This window comes from Xenopus laevis, chromosome 9_10S, assembly GCF_017654675.1.
Source record: "Xenopus laevis strain J_2021 chromosome 9_10S, Xenopus_laevis_v10.1, whole genome shotgun sequence".
Classification (NCBI taxonomy): Eukaryota; Metazoa; Chordata; class Amphibia; order Anura; family Pipidae; genus Xenopus; species Xenopus laevis.
Genome location: NC_054388.1, coordinates 104,154,921 through 104,178,755, shown reverse-complemented (window position 1 = coordinate 104,178,755; position 23,835 = coordinate 104,154,921). Strand labels below are relative to the sequence as shown.

Below are 23,835 nucleotides of genomic sequence, written 5' to 3'. Positions count from 1 at the left end.
GAAGAAGTCACAAAGAAATCCTGATCTGCGCTGGGTTTCGTGCAATAATCCAAAGATTTTGTGGTTTTCAGGCAAAAATCCGAAAAAGTTATACGATTCGAATTCTTCACAAGTTTTTTTCTCGCACATTTTCGGGAAAATGTATTGATAAATAAGGGGAAATAACCCATGCGGATTTGGTCAGAGTAGAGTTCAGAAAATGAAATGTTGGAGTTTTTTTTAATTCGAATGAACTTAAATGACCTCGAAAGTATCTTATTTAAGGAAAAACTTGAACGAATATTACCGACCCGAAAACTTGAATCAAATTAGACTAAACTCAAATAGCGTTTTTTCTCAGAAGACATCATCAACATCTTCAAATGGGTCACTGGACCTCTGCCATTGACGTCTACATGAACTCGGCAGGTTTTCGGTGGCAAATAGTCGAATTCTAATTGTTTTTTGACCAAAATTAGAAAATTCTAATTTCCAATTCAAACCTTAATAAATCTGCCTCTAAGAGCATGCTGGGAACATCCATGTTGTTGTAAAACTTGCAGGCAGGCAGAATGTTCATTGAAGCAAAGTCTTGTATTCACAAATCGGTTTTACGGAGGATTTACAAAAATATTTAAATGCATTGATGTTTTTTGTCCTGTTTTTCATTTGGTTTGAGACGAATATGGTTCCTTTGTAATTAGCTTCTTTAGACTCTGATGGATTGCCTGCATCGTCTTTGTGCTTAAAAGGATTGGATGGTTGGTAGATTCTGCACTTCAACCATGGCCAAAATTAAACGAAAACACGGAAATGTTCTCTGTTTGTTCTTATTAGCATAAGCCTCTAAGTTAGTCATACGCCACAAGATCTGTTAGTTGGCACCTTAACAAGGATTTATACATAGGCAAAAATGGTTTAGCATTCCTATCAGGAAACAATATCAAATGCACCTCATCTGCCACGGCCTTTATAGTCAATGACGCACAATTAATGTGAACTGCAATGGAACACAAACAAATGCTACTAAAAAATGTATTCATTAGCTGCAGGTTATCAGATGTTCTCTTCTCCCATTGCACCGCGTTGGCTGCAGGATTTGCCTGCTTTTCGCATTTGGAAGATCCAATTACATTTTTCATGAACTGTTGGCCTTCTGCATATCTTTAAAACAGAGGGGGGGAAAAAAAAATATAATGAACATGTAAATTTCCACTCGATATCTTCAGGACAACTTTAGAAAGGCCAGAAAATGTAAACAGCATAATAGGATTTTTATGGCTGGACGCAAACGCTGCTGGAGGAAAAGAGTTCAGATAAACAGCACATTTCAGGGGATGGTTATTGAGAGTAAGGGAAAGGCTTCAGCTTAATAACAAATAACAGAATCCGAGACTTAGTGAGATTTGCACTGGCTCAATAATGGGACTCACGGGATTTTCCACAATCTCTACTTCTTTAAATAACTTGCAGGCTTGATATTCATTTAGTTAAAGCTTCATTCTGTGTTAAGATACTGTCGTCCTCGGAAAGGTTTTTTTTCCTCCCTAAAATGTTTTTTCTTGATGCCTGCGGGGATCATTCACAGGGTCGATTTGTATGCAGATACCTCTTTGGTAAGAGGCAATCACCAGTGCGCCAGCATGGACTAAGGAGATTGAAATTCCAACGAAAACAGTCCAAATTCCTAATTCCGGGCAGTGTCATTCTGTGGCTACTAAAGCAAATAAAGTTCTGTCTTGCATAAAAAAGGGCATTAAGTCAAGGGCCAAAAACATAATTCTGCCTCTTTAGAGGTCCCTGGTGAGGCCTCATTTGGAGTATGCAGTGCAGTTTTGGACTCCAGTCCTTAAGAGGGATATAAATGAGCTGGAGAGAGTGCAGAGACTAAGTGCAACTAAACTGGTTAGAGGGATGGAAATATGAGGGTAGACTGTCAAGTTTGGGGTTTTCAGACATAATATCAAAGGCTATTGTGATACTAAACTCTATAGTTAGTATAGATATGGGTATATAGAATTTACCATATATACTCTAGTATAAGCCGTGTTTTTCAGCCCCCAAAATATGCTGAAAAACTCTACCTCGGCTTATACTCGGGTCAAGCGCAAAAACGGTCGCCGGCTTCTAAGAATAGTTGCCGGCGCCTAAGAATAGCCGCCGGTGTCCAAGAATAGTCACCGGCGTCCAAGAATAGTCTCCAAGAATATTCGCCGGCGTCCAAGAATGGTCGCCGGCATCCAAAAACGAGACGCCGGCACCTCCAATGGGAGCAGAAACCCTCAATTTTTTGATTGAAACTTACCAGAAGCTGCTGCATTTCTCACCCTCGGCTTATACTCGAGTCAATAAGCTTTCCCAGTTTTTGGAGGTAAAATTAGGTACCTCGGCTTATACTCGGGATGGCTTATACTCGAGTATATACGGTATGTGAAAGTAGGGAGGGGTGTGTATGGATGCTAGGTTTCATTTGGAGGGGTTGAACTTGATGGACTTTGACTTTTTTCAACCCGACTAACTATGTAACAATGTAAATGCAAAATGGTGGACGGGACCATCACCCCACTTACCAGTATCGATTTAAGTTCTATTTCCAAAAACACAAGCCCACTTTTACCAAACCAACAGGGTCAAGAGTCCCTGGTGCTCCACATCCTGGAAGTCTTATTAACTGCAAGCCAGGCAGTGATGGAGGTGCTTGCAATGCAGCTTTGCCAAAAGATCTCCATGCAATTCTAGGAGTACCAAAAGCTCTGCCCCTGGGCATTCACCTATTCATGTGAAAAGTGAAAGCCTTTCCTAATTGATATGTGACCAGGTTTAATGAAATATCAATTAGGAAAGTCAGGGAATCCCATCAAGTTAGGATGCTTTTGGGCCTCTGGATGTGGAATCACACACTCATCATAAATGGAGATCATACCATACTAATCCACAATTAACTGTTCACTGTATGTTGTACCAGTGGCGGAACTACCGGGGGAGCAGGGGGTGCGAGCGGGCCAGGGCCCGCACCCCCTCAGGGCCCCCCGGCAGCTCACGCGCCACTGACAAATGCGGCCGTACGGAGGGGGGTGGGGCCCTGCTGCGCGTCACGCACCACGGCCCGCCTCCCTCTAGTGACGCTACTGTGTTGTACTATACCAAGCCTAACATCAAGGCTAGGCATTCACTTGAATGGGAAGGTCTGACAGTGTCATCAGAGACATTTTTCAGGCTTAAAAGAGCCCTGTAGGCCCTTTTTCCAAACCAATGAAAGCCATTTAGGCCCCATACATGTTGGTTTATAAATATTCCCCACATAATGAAGGTAATGGCACTAGACACATATACTGTACCTTGCTCAATAATAACTAAGGATTAGTTCATCTCATTGTAATATTTATTAATTTCAAAAATTTTGCACAGAGAATCAATCTTCTATGGAATATGATGCATTCTTGCTCATGTACATTTCCGAGGCATCTACTGGTAGCCAAGGAGCTTCATTCCATGGGGGTAACGGGTTCGGTGTGTCATGCACTTCTCTCTGTCAATAAAGATGCTGTTGGCCTTGTTGGCGATATCTTTTTCAAGGGACATTCTAGTATCTTCCAGATTTCTCAAAGATTGTTCAGATTCTTCCAGTTTCAACTTGAGAGCATCGAAGGAATCCGTCAGTTCTCCCACTTCGCTCACTAGTCTGAATAATATTCAACAATAGTCAGTATGGGTTTGGGATAAGCACTAAAAGCTCATATAACGATAGAAACTTAAAAAACTAAAGCACAAGTCACTTAAAAGACAAGGAAATTTAAACTAAAGAAGTAGCTAGAAATGTTGTACATTATGTTTTATGCTTCTGTACCAGCCCAAGGCAACCACAGCCCTTTAGCAGTAAAGATCTGTGTCTCCAAAGATGCCCCAGTAGCTCCCCATCTTCTTTTCTGCTGATTCACTGCACATGCTCTGTGCTGCTGTCACTTACTGAGCTTAGGGACCCACTCACAATATACAGTACACATAGAATAGAAATGTCACAATATAAGGCTGATTAGTTATTAATACAGATAATTACTACATGGCAACACACGGGGTTTAGAAAGCAGTAAGAGACTACAGCAAACAGATTGGTCAGAGAGAAGTAGTGGACTATGTTAAGAGTAAGGAAATAAAGAGAGGAATGGTGAATGTAGAACAGAAAGTGCTGTTGAGATCTGAACTGAATGAGGAATGGAGATGGGTGTAATAAGATCAGGAGGACAGAGGTGAGTGGAGGCAGATCAGGTGACTCCAGGTGCAGTACATCAAAAAAATAGTTTAATTCAATGTTTTGTCTGCAGAGAGAATTGAATGCAAGGCATGTTAGTGGACACTTAACTGATTATAAATCAACAACCACTTGTGGGGTGTTGACAATTACAATGAATTAAGGATGCACCAAATCCAGGATTCGGTTCGGGAATCGACCAGGATTTGGGCTTTCTCAGCAGGATTCAGATTCGGCCGAATCCTTCTGCCCGGCCAAACCAAATCCGAATTTGCATATGCAAATTAGGGGCGGGAGGGAAATCGTGTGACTTTTTGTCAGAAAACAAGGAAGTAAAAGATGTTTTCCCCTTCCCACCCCTAATTTGCATATGCAAATTAGGGTTCGGATTCGGTTCGGTATTCGGCCAAATCTTTCACGAAGGATTCGAGGGGTTCGGCCGAATCCAAAATAGTGGATTCGGTGCATCTCTACAATGAATGACTTGGAAGGTAATGTACAGTATGGCTGACAGGCAACAGATGGGCAGGTGGGTGTTAGAAATGAAGCCGCTGTACTGATTACTGCAGTATATACTGTACATTGATTACAGGGTTCTATACAAATGGAAATACATTGTATGTAATAACATACTCTGAAATGTACATTATGTACTGATCTACTGTCTATGATAAACAGTGTAATACATATGCAGAAATTATCCTACTAGGAGTGCTTTTAAAGATACATTGAGTAGTGTATTTCAAAGGTTTGGAAATGAGCCGACAGTTGGAGTTGCATTTGATGCAATCAGGTCACCCAAGCTTTGAAGCTGGCACCCGGACTATCAGCTTCTGCTGTTCTGTATCTGCACTGTTGAATGTAGGACAGCTATTCATCCGTTCAATCCATGTTTCAGATGTGGCTCATTAACAGAATTCAAACACCTCAAAATAAGATACTTGCCATTGTAGTTAAGAGGACACTAATATTAACACACTAAGACAGGGCCTTAATTTATGGTCAGGTTTCATGTCACACTACAGTATGTAACCTGACTGAATCCAGACTCCTGTTGTAATGGTTGGCACCCTAAAACTAGAACCCTGGTCTCGGCTCGTGCTTCTGCCTGTAGCAGCCGCCTTTGGCCTCGGGAGGAGCCCTCAGCTACTCAGATGCCACCAGGTCTTATAACGAGAGGTGCAAGGCGAGGGGTTCTAGACAGGCAGAGGGGCACAACAGTTGGCAAAGTCTTTGGGCAGAAGGTTGTGGTACAAGGCATTAGGAAATAGAGTAGTCAGGTCAGGCCGGGGCAGGCAGAGAATAAACGTAGTCAGGCAGGCAAGGGTCAAACCAGGAAGTCAATCAGAAGCAGAACCGAAGTCGGTAATCAGGCAAGGGTCAGGATTCAGAAGGTAGAATCGTCAAAAGCCAGGCAAGGGTCAAAAACAGGAATCAGAATAACAGATAGCTCAAAGCTCAAAACACCACCAGGATAAACCTATAACGGGCAAGGTCTGAAAGCCCAAATAGGTCTTTTAAAGTGTTCCATTTGCGCGCCTGCGTCAGCACGCCAGCGCGTCTGCATCATTAAACAACGAGACGCGGGCGCGCGCCCTAAGAAAGGCGGCTGAAGAGGAGCGGCGTGGCAAGCGTCCCCGCCGATGACGTGGCGGGCAACCCCGTCGCACCACTGGACAACCAGGGTGAGTACTTTTTATTACACCTGGACAATTTACAACCCACCCTAAAGCATTGTATTATCTCTACAATTGATCTCTGTCTATCTGAAACGTCCTAATTTATTGCCCATGAATGATCTAACAGTATATATGCTGTGCCTTTCTAGCTTTCATTTGTATTTTGCCTGACAAAGGGGCCTTGCTGCTCCGAAAGCTTGCAATGTATTTTTTTTTATTGTTAGCCAATATAGGTTTCACTTCTACAATACCTTTTGTATTTGTTTGTTTTTTTATTTATTTTTGCTACTGGCTAACACGGTACCACAGTTTTTGTTATGTAGTTAAGAGCAGAAAGTGCCGGAGCAGCTCAGTCACTTAGAGGCACATTTATCAAGGGTCCAATTTCGAAATTTGTGTGAGTTTTTTTAAAACTCCCATAAACTCCCAGGAACTCGGAATTCTACCAATCAAAATGTATTAATCACATTTTTAAAACTCGGATGAATTGAAGCGACCTGAATTTAATAACTATTCGTTTTTTTTTCCAGGATGTCAGGAAGGCTGCAAACAATTCCAAATTGATCCCTGGATCTCTCCCATGGACTTAAAAAGCAATTCGGCAGGTTTTAGGTGGCGAATAGTGGAGTGAGAGTTCTTAAAGGGCCAGTGTATTATAAGTCTTGAAAATATAATTAGAATTTTTTGAAAAACTCGATTCGATTTTGAATAACTCCCTAGTCGAATTTGACAGTTTTGACCATAAAAAAAATGTCATTTTCAATTCAACCCTTGAAAAAAAGAAAGTGTTACCTTTGGGGGGGAGACAAACCACACCTGATTTTCTCTTTATTTAGTATGATCTTTATTTAGTATGTAAATTAAGCCTTGCCCACGTGCACCCAATAAGGTGAGGAGCGGCATTTCAACTTGTTTTAAAAAAACTATATTTTTTGGGGAGGTGGCTCTCTCCTTAAATGCTCGCTCTCCCAACCCCCGCCTAATGGTGTCTTTGGAAGAGATCATGCTAAATAAAAAGAAAAGCAGGTATGGCCTGTCTCTCCCCAAAGGTAACACTCTTTTTTTCACTTAGGATAGGACTGAAGCATGGACACTGCCTTGACGGGCGCGTCAGCTTATGCGTGCTTTGTACAAACTTTGTAACTAAAAGTGTATTTTTTTAAGAAAGTTACAGTTCAGTTGTGCAAGAATATTTTTTTAGGGGGTTAAATGTTGAGAGTGCTGGGGCTAACTTGTTTAGTTTGTGTATATATATATATATATATATATATATATAGAATGGTTAAGAGCACTCACGGGTATTGTGACAAAAAGCTTTTATTGGAGTATTACAATCTACCCCACATCAACGCGTCAGGCATCCTGACGACGGTTCAGAGAGAACCGAAACGCGTTGATGTGGGGTAGATTGTAATACTCCAATAAAAGCTTTTTGTCACAATACCCGTGAGTGCTCTTAACCATTCTATATGCTTTTTCTTGAAGAAGCACCCGGGATATGACTAATTAATGGTGAGTGCCGGTTCAACAATATGACTATATATATATATATATATATATATATATATATATATATATATATATATATATATAAAAGAATTAAATAGGGACCCGCACTCCAATGTTGCGTGAAAAAAAAGGTTTTTATTTAAACTTGTGCATCCAACGTTTCGGCCCATGCCTGGGCCTTTATCAAGGATGATCCTTGATAAAGGCCCAGGCATGGGCCAAAACGTTGGATGCACAAGTTAAAATAAAAACCTTTTTTTTCACGCAACATTGGAGTGCGGGTCCCTATTTAATTCTTGTATGCTAAAGCTTTGACCCAGCACCCGCAGCAATCCAAGACTGGATTAGAGTGCGAGCGTTTGTCAATATATATACACACACACACAAATATATATATATATATATATACACACACACACACACACACACACACACACACATATAAAAGCACAAAAAGTGGTGTGTGTTATTCTGCGGTTGCACGTAGACTAGCCACCATGCTACGGTGCGTGTAACCCTCATTGCAAATTGCCGCAGCGCGTTGCTAAGTAAAAGGCACTTGGAAACAGGCAGCCGTTCCTCCCCACTGATTCCCCACGATCTCTGAGCAATCCCCACCTTTACAGGACCTTGGACGGGGCATAGGACACGCCCCTAACATGCCCCTGACCTGGGACCTTGAACTCAAATCAAATTTAATAACTCGATTCGGGGTTTTTTCAGAATGTCAGGAAGGCTGCAAACAACTCCAAATTGATCCCTGGACCTCTCCCATTGACAGCAATTCGGCAGGTTTAAGGTGGTGAATAGTGGAATAAGAGTTCTTAAAGGACCAGTGTATGATAAGTCTCGAAAATCGAATTAGAATTTTTTGAAAAACTCAAATCGAATTTGAATAACTCCCTAGTCGAATTTGCCAATTTTGACCATAAAAAAAAGCCATTTTCAATTCAACCCTTGATAAATCTGCTCCCTAGAGTGCACAAATGGGACTCTACAACTGTTCAAGTGTGGGATATATATATATATATATATATATATATATATATATATATATATATACATATATATATATATATATATATATATATATATATATATATATATATATATATATATATATATGTATATATATATATATATACACACACATAAAAGCACAAAATGGCACTTGCCGATCCGCGCCTGAATATGGTACTACATGTAGTGGTGTGTGTTATTCTGCGGTTGCACATAGACTAGCCACCATGCTACGTTGCCTGTAACCCTCATTGTAAATCGCCGCGGGGCGTTGCTAAGTAAAAGGTGCTTGGAAACAGGCAGCCGTTCCGCCCCACTAACTCCCCCGATCTCTGGGCAATCCCCACCTCTACAGGACCTTGGACAGGGCATAGGACACGCCCCTGACCTGGGGCATAGCGAAAGCTGGGGGTTATGGTCTTTTTTCGGCTTGGACAAGCGATGTGTATCTGAGTAGGTCTGTTCACTTGTGATTAAATGGAGCGGATATCTTTCTATATATTCCAAATTTGATACATTCACCCCTTTTCGCATTCCCTAACTTTCGTGTATTGGTCGCTTAGCAACAACATTTTAAGCGTCTATCTGTCTTCCCTGATGAAAGTTCCTAACTGGAACTGAAATGTTGGAATCAATAAATCTGCTTTTTTGCTTGACACGTAAATTTGTTGCAATTCCTTGGAGTGCTCCTGCTTTGTAGTTATACACTAGTTATACACTATATATACACACACACACACACACACAAATACATATATTTGGTGTTACAAAGGCCAAGGAACTATATTCAGTAGACTTGGGACCAGGATTAGCGACGTGTCCCTTTAATCCAACACCAGTATGAAAGATCTAAATCGGCAATCTGCGTAGATACCTGATTATCTCCGTACATTCCAATTATCCTAAACATCTGAGCTGAAAAGGAGATCTGAGTGACCTGATGTGGGAGGGAGGAGATAGTGTGACAATCAGTCTCATCTCAATCAGCAGCAGTATTCTGTGTAGGCTTCAGGCTTGTGGGGGGCTTTTCCTATAATCAGAACTGGGCAGCAGAAGATTTTAGGGATTTGCATAGTATTATCTCTCATGGAATGTCATTTCAGCTCTGTCCCCTTTTCTGCTAATCTTCTATAAATACTCATTATTCATGATTCCGCTGCAGCCTGTACTTATAGAGGGTATAATGGGATGCCCACCTTCCTATCTCCGCTTAGGTCAGTGAAAGTATTCAGATCCACAGATTGCACGAGCGGATTGCAGCACTTTACAGTGATTTTCAGCTCCCTTGTTGGTGGGGGCAATAGAACTGCACACGCATTGTGCACAAAGCACTCTCATTTGCCAAATCATTTCTTTCATTAATGTAGCAAATGATGCTGCTTAGGCCTAAGGTCTTGAAGGAGGCATAAAAGAATAGCGAAGTTGCTGTAAGAGTTTCAAACAGCAGTCTGCCTCTAAAATAAGCTATTTTATTATACTGACTTAACTTGACAGATAAAAATGTGGAACTGTCTTAATAATTGTATTGCTATCCTGCGGGAATTGCTGCGATTGCTAATGGGGAGGGAATGTACCGTGTGTTCGTTTAAGGGACTAGTAACATATAAAAAAAAAGAGCTTTATATACACTTTAGTGCATAGGGAGGGTAATTTAGATGCCGGGGCAAGGTGCAACATACAAAACGGTGCTACAGAACCACCTTACACTCCAGCACTTGATGCTTGCCAGTACAGTATGGGAAAGCTTATTGCTTATAATACAAGAGTGATACTCAGAGTTCCCTGTATAACTCAGCCTGCAGCCTTGTGCCTTTATATGGTCACAGAACAACCCCTCAGTGACTTCTAATATCCTTATCATTTACAGTAGGGGGTACATTATCCCTTATAATACATGAGTGATACTCAGAGTTCCCTGTATAACTCAGCCTGCAGCCTTGTGTCTTTATATGGTCACAGAACAACCCCTCAGTGACTTCTAATATCCTTATCATTTACAGTAGGGGGTACATTATCCCTTATAATATATGAGTGATACTCAGAGTTCCCTGTATAACTCAGCCTGCAGCCTTGTGTCTTTATATGGTCACAGAACCCCTCAGTGACTTCTAATATCCTTATCATTTACAGTAGGGGGTACATTATCCCTTATAATACATGAGTGATACTCAGAGTTCCCTGTATAACTCAGCCTGTAGCCTTGTGCCTTTATATGGTCACAGAACAACCCCCAGTGACTTCTAATATCCTTATCATTTACAGTAGGGGGTACATTATCCCTTATAATACATGAGTGATACTCAGAGTTCCCTGTATAACTCAGCCTGCAGCCTTGTGCCTTCAGTGACATCTAATATCCTTATCATTTACAGTAGGGGGTACATTATCCCTTATAATACATGAGTGATACTCAGAGTTCCCTGTATAACTCAGCCTGCAGCCTTGTGCCTTTATATGGTCACAGAACCCCTCAGTGACGTCTAATATCCTTATCATTTACAGTAGGGGGTACATTATCCCTTACAATACATGAGTGATACTCAGAGTTCCCTTTAAAACTCAGAGTGCAGTTTGTGCCTTTATATGATCTGTGTTCCAAAATGAAGCACAGAGACCAGAAAGAATTTGTGCCCCAAGTCAGCTCTGTGCATGTATTAAACAGGGGTTTGTTCCATTCCAGCTCTGCGTGTTTCAGTGGCATCAGAGTAAATCTCCTTGTATCGGCTTCACAACACACCGCGAGAAGCAGGAACATGACTCACAGCCCCTTGGAGTCTGGAGCGAGCGGAGTCTGATTTGAATTGACCGATACTTATTAATAAGAGCAACTTCATCAATCTCTAGCCGCTTCAGCCAAGAACAATTGCTGTTTATTACGGTGGGATGATAAAAGAAACTAACCTCTAAGAGAAAGAGCTGCCGAATCAATACGAGGCAGTGTATAGACCTACCTTATCTGCACATGGTCCCTGCAGAGCTCCACATTAGGTCTGTAAGATCTCTCATGCAGCCTGGTCTGAGCAACCTTCAGCGGAGGAGACTTATCATTAATGGCCTGCTTTAGAGCAGCAATATTCTTCTCCTGGCCTCCGATTTCTTCCAGAGTCTGTTTAAAGGGGAAAAAAAAGACATTCAGATGTCATGCACTAATTTATTCCTTGGGTAAATAATTGTACTTCAACAGCAGGTGAACATCTATGGACTGGACAGTCCTATGTTATAGCAGAGAGGGATCTCTGCAAAAGTCTATTTTTTTGTAACTTATATTTTTATTTGAAGGAAAAAGAGTACCAATTATATTAAAATGCAATTTTTGCAACAAGTTCCATACAAATCTTACATACAGTAGAACCCCCATTTTAAATTTTTAAGGGGACGAGGAGAAAATGATGTAAAATCAGGGAAATGTGTTAAAGTAACTTTTTTTTTTCAAGTACGGAAAGGATATAAGCACAGGAGTCTGATTATTAAATTCTGATGCTAATTGCACTGGTTTCTGTGCTGCCATGTAGTAATTATGTGTATTAATTACTAATCAGCCTTATATTGTGACATTTCTATTCTATGTGTACTGTATATTGTGAGTGGCTCCCTAAGCTCAGTAAGTGACAGCAGCACAGTGCAGTAAATCAGCAGAAAAGAAAATGGGAAGCTACTGGGGCATCTTTGGAGACACAGATCTTTCAAATTTGTGTGAGTTTTTTTTTTAAACTCGCATAGATTCGAAATGTCGCAGACCTTTTCCAAAATGGTGACCCCCTGTGACAAAGTCCTGGATCATTGCTGCTATTGACAAGCTGAAACTTTAGCCTCGTGCAATAAGTTCACAATATAAAATATGGCATTTTTAGCCACATTCATTTTTAGAGTTTAGTTTTCCTTTAAGTAAAGCATCTCTTCGGTCAATGGGGAACAGGACACCTCCGCTGAGCGCGCTGAACAATAGGCATCGGCTTGATCCATCACATCTGACTCGCTTATCAAGGAATCCAGCAAAATGGCTTAACATCTGTACTGACTTAAGGAGCCATTACACTCTCAGCCACCCCTTTCTCATGGATATAAATAGGATGCCCTTATTCTTTTCGGCTAGCCTGATTCATGGCATTTGTTAAACGTTCATAAAATTCCTCTACGCGGAGACTTCTTACTTTTCTGGAGGTCTGCTCAATTAAAAGCAGGGCTTATTATTACACGTGGAAGCTCCTGCGTCATGGTTCAGAAGACAAGCGCAATAAATAAATGCCTAATGATGTGGCATTCTGCTGTAACCGGGCACGGCTACCATGGCAACCAGAGGCGAATGTCGAAAGGGACACTTGGGGGGGGAGAGAAAATATGGCCTAAATTAATTGAGCTAATAATAGCTAGACGACGGATACGGAAATTAAATGCCATTATCTTACAGGAGCATCTGCGATCTCTATAACTAAATGCAGTCTTTCTCAAGACTTTAAAGGGAACCATAGTAAAAATGAAAATTTAATATAAGCTGAAGTAAGAAACTTTCTGTAAGGAAATCTGTCTTACCTGGGATTGGGGGTGCTGTAAGTCGGCCGCGGGGACGCCCGCCTCGTGGTTCCACCATCTTGCCTCCTTAGGACGCGCGCGCCCGCGTCTCGTTTCCTTTATTGACGCGGACGCGCGCGCGTCGATCCTGACGCGTGTGCGCCGATTTTGGCGCGAAAACCTTTGCGTCCAAACAAGGTATAAATAGGCCACTTCCACTCCCAGCAAACTGCCCGTGATAGAACTTGTTTCTGGTGCTCTGTTCTGAAGCCTTGTGCTATTTTGTCTGTTTGAATCTGATTATCCGTGTTTGACCCAGCCTGTACCTTGACCATCCCGAATTCTGTATCCTGACCAGTGCCTGATATCCGACTACTCTTCTGCTTGTACCCTTCCTGCTTGATACCCGGTTTTGACCCTTGCCTGCCTGACGACCCTTGCTTTCTGCCTGCCACGACCCAGCCTGTCTGACGATCCTTCTGCCTTATCCTTGTCTGTTACCGTGATCCTCGGTCCCAAAGACTCTAGCTACCAGCCGTGCCCCATTGCCTGCCAGAACACTTGCTTGAACCTCTCGTAGGCTGAGGGCTCCTCCCGAAGCTCAAAGGTGGTCACACCACTGGTGAAGCTTAGCTCAGACCCAGGATTCGAGCACTTGTTCTGGTGTTGGGTGCCGGCCGTGACATTATCACGGGCCATGGAGGACGATGATCACACCGAAGCTGCTGCCGCTGCTCCACTTCCATCTTCTTCCGAGCTGTTGCTAACTACTCTACTGCAACGTATGGAGGAGCAGGAGCAAAAGCAGAACTATTTGCTCCAGGGGTTCCATAACCTAACACGCCAGCTGGAACCTTCGCAGCAGCCAGCCAGTTCTGTTCCTACTCCTTCTGTGGGTTCCCTGCCTGATAGGGGTGCTGTATTCAGACCTCAGGAACCCAAGATTGCATTTCCTGCCAAGTTTGGTGGGGACAGAACCCAGTTTTTTGTTTTTCAAGAGGCCTGTAAGCTGTACCTCAGCTTTTTCCCCCACTCATTTCCCTCTGACGAGGAAAAGGTCAGGTTCGTAATGACCCTATTAGTGGGTGACCCCCAAGTCTGGGCACTTAGATTGCCAGCCACTGACCCTGCCCGTTACTCTTTAGATATTTTCTTCCGCTCTATGGCCATTCTTTACAATGACCCGGATCGCGCCTCTTCGGCCGATTCTGCGATTCGCAAACTACGCAAGGGTAAACGGGAGGTGGAGATTTACTGCACAGAGTTTCGTAGGTGGGCGGTGGAAACTGGTTGGAACGATGCAGCTCTAAGGAGCCAGTTTCGCATCGGTCTAGCCAAATCTGTCAAAGACAGCCTGGTCAATTACCCCCTATCTACCAGTCTGGATGACCTTATGTCTCTGGTTATCCAGATAGATAGGAGACAGAGGGAAAATCGGGAGGAACAGGGTACTTCTTCTGTGTATAAGCATAATTTTAGTGCTAAGTTGTCAAACCCCTCTGTGTCTCAACCTCAGGAGGAGCCTATGCAGCTGGGCATTTTTCACCTTACTCCTGAGGAAAAGGCACGGAGGCGGTCTCTTGGGTTGTGTTTGTATTGTGGGGAGAAGGGTCACTTCCTCAATCAGTGTTCCAAGAGGCCGGGAAACGCCCTAGCCTAAATGGAGAAGGGGAGCTCCATTTGGGTGCAGGCGTTTCCTCTCCCCAATCTGCCTCCAAGGTCCTATTATCTGTTAAATTAACCTGGCCTACGGGCACTGTTAAATTGTCTGCCTTCATTGATTCTGGGGCGGAGGGTAATTTCTTGGACGCAGCATTCGCTGCTAAAAATAAAATTCCTTTGGTTGCCCTCAATCCTCCCATGAGAATTCTGGCTGTCGATAAAAGACCCTTGGGATCAGGGGTGGTTTCCCAAAAGACCACAAATCTTTCCATGTGTGCAAATAATCTACACTGTGAGGAGATAGCTCTATACCTCATTGAGGGAGCTTCCTCTCCTCTTATTCTTGGTTTACCATGGCTCCAGAGGCATAACCCTCTGATAGACTGGGTTTCTAAGGGGGTGACTCAATGGGGTACAGGATGTAGTGGGGTTTGTTTTCCCTCTGTAGTAGCCACTACTTCTCTTGAGGGGTTACCCACAGCATATTCTGTTTTCTCTGATGTTTTCTCTAAAAGAGCAGCTGAGACCTTACCTCCGCATCGGCAGTATGACTGCCCTATTGATTTAGTTCCTGGGTCAACTCCTCCACGTGGTAGAACCTACCCTCTTTCATTGCCCGAAGCCCAGGCAATGAAAGAGTATATACAAGAAAATCTTGACAGGGGCTTCATTAGGCCCTCTTGTTCCCCTGCGGGGGCAGGGTTCTTTTTTGTGGGTAAGAAAGACGGTGGTTTACGCCCCTGTATTGATTATAGGGGGCTTAATAAAATCACTGTAAAAAACCGCTACCCCTTACCATTAATCTCCGAACTATTTGACCAGGTCAAGGATGCTAAGATCTACTCCAAGCTTGACTTGAGGGGTGCCTATAACCTCATTCGGATCAGGGAGGGGGATGAGTGGAAAACGGCTTTTAATACTAGGGATGGCCACTACGAGTACCTTGTTATGCCGTTTGGTCTATGTAACGCCCCAGCAGTGTTTCAGGAGTTTGTCAATGACATCTTTCGGGACCTGCTGGGGATATACGTAGTGGTCTACCTAGATGACATCCTCATCTTCTCTGCCAATCTGTCTGATCATCGTCTTCATGAGGTATTGCGTAGGCTTAGAGCTAATAACCTGTATGCAAAATTGGAGAAGTGTACTTTTGAGGTTGCTTCCGTACAGTTCTTGGGATTTAATATTTCTTCCAAGGGTCTCGAAATGGATCCAGACAAGGTAAGAGCTGTCCTGGAGTGGACCCAACCTTATTCTTTACGTGCAACCCAAAGGTTCCTAGGTTTTGCCAACTATTATAGGCAATTCATTAAAAAATTTTCACTTATTGTGGCTCCTATCACAAATCTTACTAGGAAAGGTGCTGACCCCAGTATGTGGCCTCCGGAAGCTATCCAAGCTTTCGAGTTCCTCAAAAGGGAGTTTAGTTCTGCCCCAATCCTCCGCCATCCTGATACAACACTACCTTTTATAGTCGAGGTAGATGCTTCTGAGGTGGGAGCAGGGGCAATTCTCTCTCAAAGGCACCCGATAACTAATAAGTTACACCCCTGTGCATTTTTCTCTAGAAAATTTCTTCCTGCAGAGGCAAATTATGACATAGGGAATAGAGAACTATTAGCTGTCAAGTGGGCCTTTGAGGAATGGCGGCATCTACTAGAAGGGGCTAAACACCAGGTTACGGTCTACACTGACCATAAAAATCTGTTGTATATTGAGTCAGCAAAGCGTCTAAATCCCAGACAGGCAAAGTGGGCTTTGTTCTTTTCTAGGTTTAACTTTACCTTGACGTTTAGGCCTGGTACAAAGAACGTCAAGGCAGATGCTCTTTCCAGAAGCTTTGACTCAATATATTCTGAAACTGATGACTGTAGTACAATTATTCCGGGTGAAGTCATTGTGGCTACTTTGGAATCTGATCTCTCTTCTTTGTTATCCCCTGTTCAGACAGACGCTCCCTCTAACACTCCTGTTGGGAGATTATTTGTTCCTGAAGATCTTAGAGAACAGGTTCTAAGAGAGGTTCATGATTCCAAGATGGCAGGACATCCTGGTGTAAGTAAAACTATTTCATTACTTACTCGAAGTGCTTGGTGGCCGACCTGTAAACAAGATGTTAAATCTTTTGTGGATTCTTGTCCTGTCTGCCAACGCTCCAAGACTTCTAGAAATTTGTCCCAAGGGTTACTGATTCCCCTCCCTATTCCTGAAAGACCATGGACCCATCTTTCTATGGATTTTATTGTGGAGTTGCCTGTGTCCCAGGGGAAAACAGTAATTTGGGTGGTGGTGGATAGATTCAGTAAGATGGGTCATTTTATTGCTCTTCCTCACCTCCCATCTGCCAAAACTTTGTCCGAACTTTTTATTCAACATATATTTAAGTTGCATGGTTTTCCCAGTAATATTGTTTCAGACAGAGGTGTTCAATTTGTCTCTAAGTTCTGGCGCGCATTTTGCTCGTTAGTGGGGATCGATCTTTCTTTTTCAACCGCCTATCACCCACAAACCAATGGGCAAACCGAGAGAGTGAACCAGTCTTTAGAGCAATTTTTAAGATGTTATGTGTCCGAAAATCAATCTTCCTGGGCAGAACTGCTACCCTGGGCAGAATTTGCCTACAATAACGCTACTCACTCCTCCACTGGGGAGTCTCCGTTTTTTATTGTTAATGGGTTACACCCAAAAGCTTTTTCCTTCTCTAATTCTGGTTCTTCTGTCCCTTCCGCTAATTCCTCTGTCGAACAATTTTCCATGATTTGGTCCCAGGTACATGATTCTTTGTCTACTGCTACCTCTGCTCAGAAAAGGGCTGCTGATAAAAGACGTAGAGAAGCACCCCAGTATAAAGTGGGAGACTTGGTGTGGCTCTCTACCAAAAACATCAAGTTAAAGGTTCCTTCCCTTAAGCTGGGTCCCCGTTTCATTGGTCCTTACCCCATCACTACTGTTATCAACCCTTCGTCTGTTCGCCTTAAATTGCCTGTTAATTTCAAGATTTCTGATTCTTTTCATGTTTCTTTGCTTAAACCTGCCGCTAATACTCGCCTTACTTCTGTTCCCCCTCCAGTGCAAGTTGACGGTCAGCCTGAATTTGAGATCCAGGAGTTCCTTGATTCCCGAATGGTACGTAACAAACTCCAATACCTCACTAGGTGGAAGGGATTCGGTCCTGAGGAGAACTCCTGGGTCTCAGTTGATGACATCAAGGCTGATCGTCTTAGGAAGCAGTTCCATTTAAAGTTTCCTGGGAAGCCTGGGGGTCCGGTGTCCCCCCCTAGAGAGGGGGGTAATGTAAGGAAATCTGTCTTACCTGGGATTGGGGGTGCTGTAAGTCGGCCGCGGGAACGCCCGCCACGCCGGCCGCGGGGACGCCCGCCTCGTGGTTCCACCATCTTGCCTCCTTAGGACGCGCGCGCCCGCGTCTCGTTTCCTTTATTGACGCGGTTTTGACCCTTGCCTGCCTGACGACCCTTGCTTTCTGCCTGCCACGACCCAGCCTGTCTGACGATCCTTCTGCCTTATCCTTGTCTGTTACCGTGATCCTCGGTCCCAAAGACTCTAGCTACCAGCCGTGCCCCATTGCCTGCCAGAACACTTGCTTGAACCTCTCGTAAGACCAGGTGGCACCCGATTAGGCTGAGGGCTCCTCCCGAAGCTCAAAGGTGGTCACACCACTGGTGAAGCTTAGCTCAGACCCAGGATTCGAGCACTTGTTCTGGTGTTGGGTGCCGGCCGTGACACTTTCTAAATACACTCAATTAAAAATTCTGCATGGTTTCTGAAATAATCAAGTTTATCTTCACTATTCCTCTCTCAGCATCTGTTTCTCTTCATTCTCTCTTCATTCAGCAGTTGGGTGTCAGATAATCATTGACAGTTAGATCCAATATATCTTATAGGAGGGCTCCCTTTTCTAGCAGATGAATTAGAGCTCACTCAAATAACTGATTCCAGTACAAACAAAATCTAACTTAATAACTGCCTTTTGCACAAATTCTGCATGTAGGGAGACATGATGCCTGGTGATTTTAAAGGAGAAGGAAACCCTGCAGAAAAAAAAAACCCTTACCCCCATCCCACGTAGACCCCCCTCCCTCCTCCCCCCAGGCTAATTGCCCCCCGGGAAATGCCCCATACTTTATACTTACCCCTCATATCAGATTCTGGCAGCGGATTTCAAGGCATCCATCTTTCATGTCCTCGGTAAGCTGGGAGGTCGGCAATCTCCGTCAATTCCGGCGCATGCGCATGAACTGACATACCGATCTCCCAGTCAGCTTATCGAGGACCCGGAAGATGGATGCCGTGAAGTCCACTGCCAGAATCTGCAACGACGGGTAAGTATAAAGTATAGGGCATTTCCCCGGGGGGGGGGGCAGTTAGCCTTGGGGAGGAGGGATCGACGTGGGGGGGGGTAGGGGTTTTTTTTTCTACAGGGTTTCCTTCTCCTTTAATAGAGTAAGCTTTAATACATCTTATAGGCAAAAGGAACCCCCCTATTAGATATAATGGATCTAACTGTCAATTAATATCTGACACCCAACTCCTGAATGAGGAGAAACAGATGCTGAGAGAGGAAAAGTGAATATAAACTTGATTATTTCAGAACAGGTACAGAATTTTTAATTGATTGTATTTAGAAAGTTTATTTCAGTATGATGAAGCTTATATTAAATTTAAATTTTTGCGATAGTTCCACTTTAAATACTGTACTGAAAAGCACTGCAGGCGGGGGAATAGGCTGCAGCAATGAAGAAGTCACTATTATATAGCATGATACAGCATTGGTGTTTATTTTTAGAAGCATCCATAGATAGTTCTTGATATATATCAGCATAATTGCACACGCTACATATGCCACATAGAGAAGCAGATGCTCACGGGCAGTTGAGAAACAAGTACTGAAACGAGTACTAGAGCAACTCACATGATACTTTTGTGCAGTGCGGCAGGGCAGGCTGACTCATTTCCTTCACTACCAGAAATATTTTACATTTTGTTTTAATGGAATAGTAAGCAGTGCTGTCCAACTTGTTCCATGCAGAGGGCCAATTATCCAATGATCATGTGCCAGATACAATATATTAAATAAATGGTGATATCATACACTGCTTTGGCAGCATGGGACAATAAAACAGTAGAGGCTGGACTGTGTTAGCTACTATGCCTGGGAAGGAACCCCAACAAACACTTAGAAGGTTCTGTGGTTTATTATTTTATTCTCACAGTCACCCACAGTAACCCAAACATCCTTCTTCCTCAGGCTCCCAATTCAGTTGATTAAGATATGTGGTGCCTAATGTGCCATACTGAAATAAGAAACTTTCTAAATACAATCAATTAAAAATGCTGCATTGTTTCTGAAATAATCAAGTTTATATTCACTATTCCTCTCTCAGTAGTGATGTGCAGGCCGGCCCGATACCCGCCGGACCTGCGGGTTTATCTGCTGGTCAGGCGGGTTCGGGCCAACCTCGCATGCTTCTTTGCGGGTGGCGCCACGTCAAATGCCAGCTTCTGGGTTCATCTTTTATAGACGCTGCGCCTGCTCATCGCGCCCCTTTTGTGACATCATCGTGGGGCGGTTCCACATGGGTCTATAAAAGCAACCCAGAAGCATAGATGCGGGTGGGCACAAGCTAAGGGAGGGCGGGTTAGTGATAGACCCGCACATCACTATCTCTCAGCATCTGTTTCTCTTCATTCTGTCTTCACGCAGCAGTTGATGTCAGATATTCATTGACAGTTAATAGCAGATGTATTAGAGCTCACTCAAATAAATGATTCCAGTACAAACAAAATCTAACAAAATAACTGCCTTTTGCACAAATTCTGCATGTAGAGAGACAGGATTCCTGGTGCTTTTAATAGTGAACTCTAATACATCTTCTAGGTATAAGGAGCCCCCCTATAAGATATATTGGATCTGACTGTCAATGAATATCTGACACCCAACTGCTGCTTGAAGAGAGAATGAAGAGAAACAGATGCTGAGAGAGGAATAGTGAATATAAACTTGATTTTTTCAGAAACAGTACAGAATTTTTAATTGATTGTACTTAGAAAGTTTCTTATTTCAGTATGATGAAGCTTATATTACATTTTTATATTCACGATAATTCTGAAGCAACACCCATGTGCCAGCACAAGTGCCTGCAACAGGAGCCGCATTTCCCGTTCAAGTGAAGAGAATCCATTGGAGAAAGGTGTTTTTGATTGCCTGGTCCCTCCGTGAGAGGCCTCTGTGATCACAAACACCCTATGTGCCATTGTCCTTAGGGTTAACAGACCTGTTGAATACTCCTGTATTTATATAGCAGAGAGGGCGCAAAGGTGTACCGCAGCCAAAAGTCACCTGCATTGTGACCATTGGCTAAACCCCACCTCTGATGAAGTGCCAGAATGAGGCATGAAACGCGTCAGGTGACTAGACACGTCATCGTTTAATTAAAGGTCTCATTATGGATACCTGTGCTTGTTTTTAATGCAAACTTGGCAATAAAGGTTTTTTTTGAATTTCACCCGTGGTTTGGCAAAGCTCACGTTCATCCCCTACTCAACTGAATGCTACTGATTTGGGCTGGAGCAGAGTCCACTACATGGGTAAAACTACAAAACCGCTTGACATGTAAGTGTTCCAAAGCAAACTAACTGTATCCTGTTGTACCCAATAAACTACAAATCGTTTTACAAGTCTGTCTGGAAAATTGGTCTTTGAGAGCCTGCTCTACTACAATCAGGTGTTATCTGCTCCCTTAGATGAAGGTTCAGGGCTGTGCACCTGGACCTCTTCTCCTACTTGGTGAGTCTAATGTTTAAGACCTGAAAATTGCATTATCTGAATTTTCAGATATAAAGGTAGAAACAATAAAGTTCTACTTGTATCTGACAATTCAGCACTAACAGTGGGCGATGTTCAGGTGCCTTCAAAGGCCCTATCAAAATTTTCTGCCTGGGCCGATCGAGGAGCCGACCGATATCCAAGTCTTCTGCCGATATCGGTCGGCTTGTCTCCTGCCATACAAGTACTGAATATCACATGAAATTTAGTTTTGTACGATAATATCAGTGGCCAAAAAAGCAGTATGGGAATCTGTGGGCATATGGCCAGTAGGTCTTCTTCACTGAGAAGCAGGTTAGCATTAAAGAAATGATCCGATAAAGGCAACCTTACAATGTATAATAGCCTTGTTACCTTTTTCAGGTGCATCTCCAGCTTCTGCTTCGCATCTTCCAACTCCCTGCAGCGCTTTTCAAAGTCTACGGCAATGGCGTCAAACTGAGCTTGTAAATCTTCACTGATGTCTTGTAGAATGCTGTCTATCAGTGAACGGAGGTTAATGGATGCCATTCTCTCTCTTTCGGCTTTATAGATGTTTTCATGAGTATACTGAGCCCAAGACTCTGGTGTGGAAGTGCTGTAAGAACATTCAAAAAAGTACAAATGATTCCAAAAAGCTAATCTTATTTTTCCAAAGGCCAGCAGATATACCACACATGAAAGCAGACCAATTGATCAGTCGTTAGGCAGCCTCTATAAGTAGTTGTGGCAAATTAAATGTCTGGCAAGTCATTAGAAATTAAAAAACTACCCCTAAGTTAACAAGGGTGGGACAGCTAATTGTAAGGTTTGAAATAGCGGTTATCAAAATCAAATATGGGGCACCCTTTGGGTGTCTTAGTTCTCCCTTTGTACTTGACATATGCTCTGGGTATCCAAGCACCCATCAGTATGTCACTTGTATGAAGTAGTTATCAGCACTCAAGCACGCGGCAGGTAACTTACTATAATATATCCATTAATGGACATGCTTCTTATATGCATCAGTTTCCTGATACTGAAGTAAGACAATTTCCAAATACAATCAATTAAAAATTCTTCATTATTTCTAAAATAATCAAGCTATTCTACACTATCCCTCTCTCAGCATCTGTTTCTCTTCATTCTGTCTTCATGCAGCAGTTGGGTGTCAGATAATCATTGACAGTTAGATCCAATATATCTTATAGGGGGCTCCTTTCCTAGCAGATGTATTAGAGCTCACTCAAATAACTGATTCCAGTACAAACAAAATCTAACAAAATAACTGCCTTTTGCACAAATTCTGCATGTAGAGAGACAGGATTTCTGGTGATTTTAATAGAGTGAGCTCTAATACATCTTCTAGGCAAAAGGAGCCCCCCTATAAGATATATTGGATCATTTATCTAACACCCAACTCCTGAATGAAGACAGAATGAGGAGATACAGATGCTGAGAGAGGAATAGTGAAGATAAACTTGATTATTTCAGAAATGGCACTGCATTTTAAATGGATTGTTTAATTATATGCTGAAGCTTGTATTCAATTTTTATTTTCACGATAGTTCCCCTTTAAGGAATACCTAAGTAAAGGCTTTAAAAATGGCAATTTACTTGCACTGTAAATACTAAATCCAAAATAATCATAAACGACCCAATAACTACGCATTAGTGAGTAATGGAAAAAGAGTCCTCTGCAATTCATTCCTTCCCCCGGAGCCTCTGGCTTTAATGCTTGGTTTTAAGAAGTAGAGGGCAAGTAAATTAGAGGTCTAGAGAGCACGGAAAGTTGGGAGATTGTTTTCATATTTCATAAGTCGCTCAAGATGGGAATTTGCTACATATTAGCATTTAAATTTTATGTGCGTGAAAATATCAGGCGCTAGATTATAAATGCGAATGTGGGGTGCCGTAGGTCAACGTGACTATATATAAATTGTCAGGATTTATGTTCCCTTTCTGAAAGGTACTTGTGAGTCAACATATATTTTTTTCTAATGCTGCAGCACCACCTGCAGGTATTTCTTTAGAAATAGCAGCGTAAAGCCTTCTGAAAACATATGGTACTTGCCCCGTTGCTTCTGAGTGGGTAGGAAAAAGCAAAAATAGCTTCTAAACCAGAAATCCAGAAATAATTGCACAAACCCAAAGCCTAATGCATTTTATCCATTTTTTTTATTTTAAATTCAAACAGTGTTGGACTGGGTCTCAGTACACTAGTAGATATAATATGTACCATGTGGTACCAGCTACTTTAACAAATAGAAGCAGATTCGAAACTAGGTCGAGTTATTATTATGGGTGACTTCAATTATCCAGACATTAACTGGGGTAATGGGGTTGCCAAGTCAGAAATAGCTAATAGGTTTTATTCCAGCTCGTTCAAGAACCTACTAGGAATAACTCTCTTTTGGACCTTGTAA

General features: G+C 42.7%; 1 protein-coding gene across 1 annotated transcript in view; it reads right to left on the bottom strand.

Annotated features, from left to right (window-relative positions):
- Nucleotides 1–3,343: 3,343 nt before the first annotated feature.
- tekt4.S (tektin 4 S homeolog) overlaps nt 3,344–23,835 on the bottom strand; it is a 32,335-nt gene continuing 11,843 nt past the window's right edge. Inside the window, 3 exon segments of the mRNA NM_001095333.1 lie at nt 3,344–3,661; nt 11,388–11,542; nt 21,806–22,028. Of these exon segments, the coding sequence (NP_001088802.1) occupies nt 3,445–3,661; nt 11,388–11,542; nt 21,806–22,028 (595 nt within the window). The 3' untranslated portion in view covers nt 3,344–3,444.